Here is a 10369-nt window from a genome sequence, read left to right as displayed (position 1 = left end):
CTTTTATTATTATTATTTTTGCTGATACCTCTTTCCAACCTCTTTCCATGGTTGTCTGAATTATATTTAAGCATATATAATCTATTTGATGTTAGTAAGCACCCAATTTAGCATTAATTTCTCTGGATGGAAATATGAGTTATATGTTTAGGCTAGTAATAACAACACTACACACTTGGATCATTTCTGAGTACATTGATAATATTTTCATTTCAAAGGGGGAGTTCGGAGAGTTTGTATTCATTTTTGAAGCATCAGCAGCTTTCAGTACAGAGGCCACACACGTTTTCTAATCTCATTTTACTCAATTTCTCTACCGGTCTGACTCTGGTTAGAGGTTCAAATAAAATTGTGATTCTTCTCTGCATCGATTATGTTAAAGTGTTTCTTGTCTTTCTCCTGGCACAGCAGCATCTGCAAGAAAATTAATTGTTATAAAGTTGTAGCAGAGCAGCACTAGTGGTCTTTGAGGGCTACTCTACTAGATTTCCAGATAGTTGAGACTTTTTTAATATACTCAACTTCACTTCATAAATAAATCTCACAAGAGTACAGAAATCCAATGGAGAAGTGCATGTTTCCAGGTGCTCTCAATGTGCGCATAAACAGCTTTGATTTGGGGAGGCAGAAACAGGGGGCATGTAAGACAGAAATGAGTTGAAAAGAAAAGTTGCACATAGAGTAATTTTAATCCATTCCATTTTTAAATACCACAATAAATTTAATTTTCACAATAAATTAAATAGCCATATTCAGTTTACAAAATAGAGTTACTTAGTGTGAAACAAGTATTTACAATAATATACATTATGTACATGACATTTCTCTTTGTTGACATAGAACATGGAAGTGAAAGGACTTTCCAATGTATGATTGACATGCTACAAGTGACATCATGGTCCATACGAGAAAACAATAGTGCAAAATCACCACAGGAACTTTGGAACAATGTCAATTTTATGAGATAGGACATCCTTTTAAATCATAATAAAATAGCATTTTCTGTTTTCATGGCACCAATTCAGCATCTGAATTAAAGAGCTAGCTTTCCCTTAGAAAAGAATGCATGACTGAATCCTCTCCTTCCTGCAGCTTCACAGCCATTGGTACTTTTCACACATTCATCTTTTGGCTTCAATTTATGTAAATGGCAGGTGACAAATTCTGACTCAAAGGAAGACTAACTCTTTGAGAATAGCTGAAGTCACTTTCCCCCAATACCACACCTCTTTTTTTAGTATCCCGTCTCAAAGATGCAACTATGCAGACAGCAAATTGTTTTGTACATTTTCAGTAGAAAAAGAACTGGTCTTATATTTGGTCACACACTGTGTATATACAAGTAGAGATGAAAACATGACTTCGACAGTTGTGTCTCGGAAAAGTGCATATTTTAATCTAGAGGAGACATTGCATGTCTCCAGGTACAACACATGGTGTTGTATGACTTATTATTCTAGGGCCAGTTCAGTGTCCTCCCAGTGATCTGGTAAAATTTTTGATTGAAAGGGTGAAAGAATTTGCGCAATTTGGTAATGACAGAGGGGTCCACCTCTGGATGAATGCGCCCCTTGCTGCCAGCCAGGCACTTATTAAAGATAACGTTAAATCGCAAGCAGTAGAACCCTCTGGTAACATTGAAATACAAATTGTACTGACTTATTCTTGGGGGAAGATTGAGGAACTTCTCCACGAGCTGAAGTTCTGGCAGAGGTTCTGTGATGAGGCGATCTCCATCCACAATGTGAAATTGCTCAATCGGAAAGTATTTCAACCACCTTTCCAAATGTTTGGTGTAGATGCTGGTTCTTACTGCTTTGTATTTTGTGTTCACTTCGCAGGTATTAGGGTCTATTGCCAGCTTCTCAAACTTGTAATAAGTTTTATTCTTCCTCTCCTTCCCCTCTAGCACCTGAGTGTAATCAGAAATAGCTCTTGTGGTTGGCTCCCTGACAATGATCAGCAACTTGATGGATGAGTTCATTTTGTAGATCCTTTCCGGAACCTCCTCTGTGATAAAATATGCCGGGCTCTTTTCAATTGTGATTTGCTGAGGGTAGGAAAAAGGCATCTTTTTTCTATACCACTCAATGCCCTTGGCATAATTCTCATCATTGTCAAAAAAGTGGATTTCTTGAGAGGCTTTGACCACAGCTGGATGGAGGTTCAGCATCTCAAGCAGGGCCCTGGTGCCTCCTTTTCTCACCCCAATGATAATGGCCTTGGGGAGTTGCTGGACCAGGTCATGAAGGCGAACCTGCTCCTTGGAAACGTTGCCCTTCCGGAACTCGTGCAGCAGGCCGCGCTTAAACTGCAGGGCGCGGAGAGGGAATTCAGCCTGCCCGCGGGCTCCGAATCTGCCTTCAATGGGGCAAATGGGTTGTAGCCTGCAAACAACAGAGAGACACTGTAAGAACCTCACTGCAACTAGATTCTCATTTTTCTGGTTCACCAGTCCGAGGAAGACTTTAAATGCATAAATAAAACCTCTGTTTCCCTGCCTGACACAATCCATAATGAACATATGTTTGAGAAATTTTATTTTAAGCAACACGGTATTAAATGGAGCACACATAATTGATGGGATTTTTTTATTAGTGCTCCTTAAATTTTTTATTCACCAAGCACTTAATTGACTACGGCATGTACTTATGTTCACACAGTACAGGACAGACAAGTGACACCAGTCATACTAATAGCTTTTTAACAGCTCACCAGTTAACATTATTTAGAGAATGTGAAAGGTGGAAGATTATGATCTTTAGCTGGGAGGCTGAAGGGCAGCTAGGAGGCTAGTCTTTTGGGTTTCATGTGTATTACTATCTTGCAGCACTCACACGGCTCTTAAAAACTATTGGTATATAATCTGAAAAGAGGTTGCAGTCTTTGTCCTTGGTTATTTGCATCATCAACCTGAAAAATTCCAAAATTGGCACTTGCTGAGCTTTTCATCCTCTTGAGAATTTCTGTCGTTGACCTTAGGGACAGCTGGAAGAGTACTGTATTTCTTTTTCTTTCTATCTAAAGAGGTCAGGGTTATGTTGGTTTTTTTTTATATTTTATTGATTTTTTTTACAGAGAGGAAGGGAGAGAGAGATAGAGAGTTAGAAACATCGATGAGAGAGAAACATCGATCAGCTGCCTCCTGCACATCTCCTACTGGGGATATGCCCGCAACCCAGGTACATGCCCTTGACCGGAATCGAACCTGGGACCTTTCAGTCCGCAGGCTGACGCTCTATCCACTGAGCCAAACCGGTCTCCGCCAGGGTTATGTTTTTACTTGGTTGAATGTAGGAACAAACCCAATGCCATCAGCAAGTGCTGTATATCACTTACCACACCTGGGACCAGAAATCAACACAGCCTTAGCAGAGCCAAAAACCTCAGGTCCTCATTGCCAAGTCAGTTTAAATCAGGAACTCAAGCTCATGAAGGAAGGGTGCAATCAATGGAGCCAGAAAGGAGGATTCCCACTTCAACATCGCCTTAAATAATGAACCACCACCACTGGTTCTCTCAGAGAAAAAGGTGTGGTGATAATTATAATGCTATTAGACTGGAGTGGCTGTTTAATTTGGCATGGATAATATATATGGTTAGTACATTGAGTTTCCTTTGGGGTATAGTGTGGAATTGAACTGAAATTCATTATAATTTCCCTAGGTTTATTTGGATAGGCATTTTAACCACCTTGGTAAAGGGTAGAATAGTGGTAAAAATGACTGTTAAGCCAATTCCTTCAACTGAAACCTCTAGTTATTCCAATAATTTGGAGTCTATGTCCACTTCTCTGTGGCAATAATTTCTTTCTTACATTTCCCAAGAGACTCTGTTGTACCTTTCTTATGTTCTGTAATGTTTACAATTAGAAGGAGAAAAGGAAATCCTCAAGGTCATGCCAGGGCATTCTGCAGAGCTGAGGAGAAAGGACTTGGCCTGTGCTCTGTGTAAACAGCTGTCTATCCAAATGCTTAAGCAAAAATATAAACGTTTACTTTTTTGTGGTGCTTGCTTTTTTTGTGATTTTAAACACAACTCATGCTCATTGTGAAAACATGGAATACTATAAAAAAAGTTTATCACAGTCACTATGTTAGAGAAACATAAATTTTGTTTTTACAAATTTGTAAAGATTAATGCTGGAGTTCTAAATGGAAGATATAAAAGTAGCAACACACATAGAATCAAAGATGTTTTTAATTGTGACGTTGCTTGGGACATCACAAATTCATCTTTTAGCTCTTCTTGATTGACAGGTAAGCACTAATTCCCCAAGACATCCATCTATATACTGGATGGACTTCTCTCTTGTGCATCTAGAATGATGCTAGTGTCTGTCATTCTTGAAAGAATTACGGCAATAGTCAAATGTTTTTCTCTAGGACTTAATTCTCTTGAGGAATTCTGGCTGAGAGAGGCTGAAATAGAGTCCCTTTCCTACCTCGAGAAAGGGCCATTTCTCTTCTTTCCTTCTTCTTTCTACCTGCTACCTTGGGAGCTCATAGCCTGCAGAACAATTGCTTGTTGGACTCCATAACTCAAAATTGGAGAAAATATCACCTTATTTTGACTTCTTGAAGAGTAGATTCTGAGCATGGGGCTCAGACTATATAATATGAACTTTAAGGATTGGAAGGGACAGTAAAAGTAACAGATCTCAGCCTCCCATTCAGAGTTACTAAAAGATAAGTGTAAGCCAGCTTGTGTAAATTTTAGATGCAATCCGCTCAGACTCTCAATTGAGAACTTTTGAGAAGGCCCAATAAGCAATCTAACTCCTTATAAAAACGATCCCATTTGAGACTATAGACCAGGTGAAAAATGAAAAGAATCAACTAAGTAACTAATACATTAATGAACGTTAGATCAATTACTCAATAAAAAGGAAATGATTGGGAAGAACTTGATATAAAAGTTCCTTTATGGACATAGGACAATGATACCACCTTAAGGCTTTTCACTAATAACTAAACACTACCTTTAGGGAACTACTTGAAGTCAGTGATAAGCTCTGGAACATACCATTTTGCATAGTTAGCAACTAGTACGTGGATGTTTACTCTGGATTTTTGAAATGAAAAACATAAAGGGGTTCGCTTTACCAGTCAAAGTTGACACTGGCAGAAGGAAAATAAAGAACACTGCTATATTATTTGATAAATATCTATTGTGGTAAGATCTATAGATTAGAAAAGGAAAACTGCAAGGGAGATATTTTCCTTTTAAAGTGTGGCTGCATTTTCACAGAAAATGGGAACCGAATGCACGGAGAACATACGTCAGCCTCTCCAGAGCAATAGTTAATTTAAAGCGCAAAGCAGGAAATTCCACATTTCATAAATGCAATTCTCTGTCCTTCACAGTCATGCCGGATGTTGGACAGCCCAGAGGCATTCATTGTGAAGTCGGATGATATTGCTCGGCTTCTGCAGGTTGAGCACCTTTCAACTGTTTGCTTATTTAGAGCCAACCCCTTGCTCTGTAAATTTCCTCTCCATAGATTTTCCATTGGTTTCTGGGCAATTACTCTGAGTGACAGGCTCCTTGTCTGGTACATTCAACTCCTGGAAACCAGAGCTAATTAACATAGTGCAAACTCCCCACGCCTGCAGCCATCTTTCCAGGGCAGTGGGTTCCAAATTTGATGAGCTCCTTTATAGGCGCAAACATAATTTTAACTCTCCTGGTAGCACATTAATGGCTCACTCATAAATTTCAGAATGAAGATACCTAATTACATCATCACCATTTTGCTATGGCTAGAGGTCAACAACCAGATGCACCCAGACCACAGTGAGCTCTAGAAAATGACATTTCTCCTGTACATGGCTTTATCCCTTCTCTGAAAATAAATGTCAATGCACACAGAATACAAATGGATCCTGACAAACACTTGGTCGGAACAACTTGGATCTCTGTTTTAAAGTCTCAATAGATCAAAATCAATACTGCAAAGAAGCATGTTTCTTGGGAGTTTTGAAGGAGGAAAACAAAAGGGTAGGTTTAAAATTATGTCCTAAGGAAGTTTAAGTCAAGAAACACATAAAGTCACATGGGCATAGGTATGTGTTTAATCACCTACCTATCCAAACTCCCAACTCTGGCGACTAGATACAGGAGACTCCCAACAGCAAGGCTTCCCAGCACCAGGAGCTTCTGTCTCAGCCACACCTGCTGTTTGAATAGCATGGCCCTCCATCAACCTTCAGGACTTCTGTAGCCTGAGAGATGGGGATAGAAGGGCACTCATTAGCGGTCTCCTCTTAGAGGCTCTTTTAATTGTCACAAAGCCAAGCAGGGGTAGGAAAATAGGTGATTAGGTGATGCCACATGAAGAACAGACCTCATACCAACCTTGACAATGTTCACGGGTATTTAGCAAAACTTGGTTTCCTTTTCCTGACCTTAAGATCAAATACAAAATTGGGGGAAGATACTACTAACTAGACAGAACCTGCTAGACAATTATCAAAGTAAATTAAAATGTATATATTACAACAAATAGTAAATATATACATGCACACATATATGCTTATATTTGTTGTTGTTAACCATTAAAAGTACTGATAACATGAGCAACTAAGCAATCTGAGGTTTACTGGCAGGGCAACCAGTAAACGGAAGTTTCTGCCTCAGAATAACAGGGCAAATGTAGAAATTGAAACCCCAATTCAGTAAGTTATTGTTTTGGGCATAACATTTTACCCACATGAGTTTGTTTTGTTCTAATTGTGGGTGAAGAAAGTGAGCAAGATCAAAAGCTATTTCTTATCAAAGTTACCAGGGTTTACTATCAGGACCCCAGATGTTTAAGTACAGTGGCATCAAGTAACCTGATGTTTCCTTCAAGTTCTCTGCCCATTTCTGAATTGGACTGACTGATTCTGAAAACATGCTTAGACTAGACTGACGCCCCTGCTCTGTGACCCCTCCTTTGGGTGGGTTTGGTGATATTGGTCTTGCTATTACATCATAACAGAAACTTAACTGGGAGCTTCAAAGTCACACCTGAAATAAGACCAGAGAAAAGTGTAAGGCGTTACTAGTGCTATTATTAAATTTTGGGGAAAATGCAAGCTTCCAATTCAGCCTTTCAAAATAAGATTGTTTCCTTCTTATTGAAACTCAAAATAGTAACCCGAGAAGAGGGACTACAGCAGTGGGCTGTGGTTAGAAATTGTTTTGCTGCAATGGTATCTCCATATTTGCTATGTGAAGATTTTCTCTGTGCGAAAGGAATATACTAGGATTGATGGATTAATCTATTCATTCATTCATCAAGAAATTACTAAGCACCAAAACATGTTCCCGGCTACTCCACTAGATTTATGGGGGATTCTAAAAAAGATCTTGATGGACTTTTAGCCCTTGAAAAATTAACAATGTGATTAGGGAAGCGTGAAACAACCAGAGAATGCAACCTAATTCATGATAATGTATGAATAAATGTTGGGGAAAGAAAATGAAGGAAATGGTCAGGCATATGGGCTCCATGGGAATTGTGTGTGTGTGTGTGTGTGTGTGTGTGTGTGTGTGTGTGTGTAATGTACTATATGGTTTGGTGAGGAGGCTATAGGAGTATATCCCAAAGGGGAGAGAAAAGAATAGCATTCATCCAAGAAACAGCTAAAAAATATTTATGGAACATGCGTATGTGTTAGATTCCATACTGGGTACTATGAAGATAGTAGCCAACATGGGAGTCTGTAGTATAGTGGAGAAAACAGACATTAAACCCATAGCATAGAATTTACATATACTTACAAATCGTAATAACAATGACAATGACAGGATGCAGTGAGAGAGAATCACAGGAGGAACCCACTTCAGTCCTTCCTGAAGAAGTGACACCTGGGCTGACACCTGGGGCATGAAGAGCAAGGGGGGCCGGGGTAGGGCAGAGTGGATTTAGGCAGAGGAACCAGCGTTTACACAAGTACCTAGGAGGGGAATGCTTGGCTAGTCTGAGAAGTGAAGGGAGGCTGGTGTGGCTAGACACAGGGATGGAAGGGAGAGAGAAAGGGCTAAAAGCAGAAACAAAAGAGGGGGCAATAAAGGTGTTTGCAGGGTCTGAGTGAGCCTGTGGTTCTGACTTGGCATGGCTTGCCTTGTGTGTAAGTATAATGGGGAAGAGAAGGGAAAGAGAAAATGGGGTCTACTGAGGCTTCCTATGTGGCAAAGACATTATCCAGGTGTATTTTAGGAAATCCTCAGAAAAACCCTATGAAGCAGTCCATTTGATGACAGGTTAAGTGAAGCTCAGATCCATTTGATGACAGGTTAAGTGAAGCTCAGATCATTTTCTCTGACTTGCCTATGATCACACAGCCAGCAGGTCATGTGAAGACAAAGGCATAACTTATGTAGGGTGATTCAGGGCTTTGCTGAAAGAATCATTCTATCTCCAGATTGATGTCCAAAGTCCTAAGTTAGAGCCACATGCCTTTATCACAGGGCTCTGATCCCTGTTCAAATGAAAATACTGCTGCAAGATGCAGAACAGGGTGTCAGAGAGAAAACTCTGCCCACATCTCCCAGTTCGGTTCTCCACTTAGTAGCCCTGTGCTAGGCGTTGGCCAATTAGATTCTCTGGGCCTTTCTTTCCCTATCTATAAAAGGGGATAGTTGCTGACCTCCCCACTCTATTGAGCTGTAGAGAGAATGAAATAAGTTTTCTATAAGTAATTTCACTACACAGAATATGCCAGAATAACATAAGGGATTATGTGTCATTTGTATCTTAGTGTGAGTGAATTTAATGTATATTGTACAAACAGTGTGTGAAAACAAAAGCTATTATGTGGTTGAAGAGGACCAGATACAAATAGGAGAGATGGGAGAAGTAAAGGTAAATGTGTTTGCCCCATAGCCTTCATTATGATCAACAGCCTTGTACAGAGGAGCAGCTCAGAGGGAGGCTCACCTGGCCTCATCTGTTCTCTAAACCAAGCACGTCAAACTCACGGCCCACAATAAATATTTCTGTGGCCCAGCCCATTTAACGGTATGTAAGAACGTTTTAATAAAAATTTCTTAACTTAATTTTTACAATATCCTATTATACATAATTATTAATAACAAACTACAATGTTCACCAATAACTGATTACTGTAATCGTGTTGCATTCATTTCCCTCATGCGCCTTGCGCACAGGCGCACCATTTCTCACCACTAATACTAGCAGCGAATATTTTATTTTTTTTGTTTTTATTTTTTAAATATATTTTATTGATTTTTTACAGAGAGGAAGGGAGAGGAATAGAGAGTTAGAAACATCAATGAGAGAGAAACATCGATCAGCTGCCTCTTGCACACCCCTTACTGGGGATGTGCCCGCAACCAAGGTATATGCCCTTGACCGGAATCGAACCTGGGACCCTTCAGTCCGCAGGCTGACGCTCTATCCACTGAGCCAAACAGGTTAGGGCTAGCAGTGAATATTCTAACAGCCGACTGCCACATCATTAATCTTGGCTTGACTTGTTTTGTGTGCACCACAGGAAATATTTTGCTTTTGAAGAACAAGAAAAATAGGTTTATTTTCATTATGCTTATTAATTTGTGCAGTTATTCAGTGTCTGGTAAGTTAATGTTCAAGAAAAAATAATACTTTTTATTAAAATGTTCTCTTATTTTATGTTAACAATCACTGATTTATTTTAGCCCTTTGTATTCATTCAGCATGTCTTTATCGAAATAAATCTATGTTTCTTTGAAAATTGAAGCTTTTGTTTTTTTGTGGCCCACATAAACTTAAACGTTGTTTATTTGGCCCGTGTTAGCCTTTGAGTTTGACATGCTTGCTCTAAATGTAGTGCCCACACTCTCCTGCTCAGAACAATACTACACAATGCTTTGTCCACTTTCGCTGTCCCCCTGTCTTGGGCTACCATTCACCCTGTAAGGTCTGGACTATGTCTCAGTTCCTCCTGAAGTCCTTTCCAACTGCTGTCCCAGTCCATAGTCATCTTCCTCCTCACTGAATTCTTGTTCTTGAAGTCAGAAGCACAATTAGGCTTCTACTATTCGTAAGAGTTGGGCAATTGTTAGCTGCCACTGTCTTCTGTGTATATCATGACATCCCTCAGCACGGTGTAAATCTTCTGACTGGCTCAGAAGTCTGAGAAGGCCGCCTGAAAGGTAGTGAGCCCAGAACCTGTCTGCTTTGCTCTGTAGGCTAGAGGTTTTTTATGGTGAGCTTGCAGAGCCTCTAGAAAGCACACACCTGATACCACCCTCAGAACCTCCAATTCAATGGGTCTGCATTCATTGCGCATCTGCATTTTTTACAGTGGCGTGAATACACAAAACTTACAATTATTTTCTACTGTCTTTTTCCTTTTTGTCCTCATGATTAGTAAACTCC

At 39.8% G+C, this 10369-nt stretch overlaps 1 protein-coding gene across 8 annotated transcripts in view; it reads right to left on the bottom strand.

The window, feature by feature from the left end:
* Positions 1–670: 670 nt before the first annotated feature.
* The window catches only part of HS3ST5 (heparan sulfate-glucosamine 3-sulfotransferase 5), a 253186-nt gene continuing 243487 nt past the window's right edge, over positions 671–10369 (bottom strand). For 6 of the 8 annotated variants that reach the window (XM_059700649.1, XM_059700644.1, XM_059700645.1 and 3 more), the window contains 2 exons: positions 6086–6224; positions 671–2387 (listed from right to left, as the gene is read on the bottom strand). In XM_059700649.1, coding sequence (XP_059556632.1) covers positions 1457–2387; positions 6086–6192 — 1038 coding nt within the window. In that variant the 5' untranslated portion in view covers positions 6193–6224 and the 3' untranslated portion in view covers positions 671–1456. Of the gene's footprint in view, positions 2388–6085; positions 6225–6357; positions 6408–10369 lie in introns of all 8 variants that reach the window. The other 2 variants (XM_059700647.1, XM_059700650.1) reach the window with 1 other exon arrangement.

This window comes from Myotis daubentonii, chromosome 6 (assembly GCF_963259705.1).
Source record: "Myotis daubentonii chromosome 6, mMyoDau2.1, whole genome shotgun sequence".
NCBI classification, from domain to species: Eukaryota; Metazoa; Chordata; class Mammalia; order Chiroptera; family Vespertilionidae; genus Myotis; species Myotis daubentonii.
The sequence above is the reverse complement of the archived record's forward strand: the minus strand, read 5'-3'. Positions and strand labels throughout refer to the sequence as shown.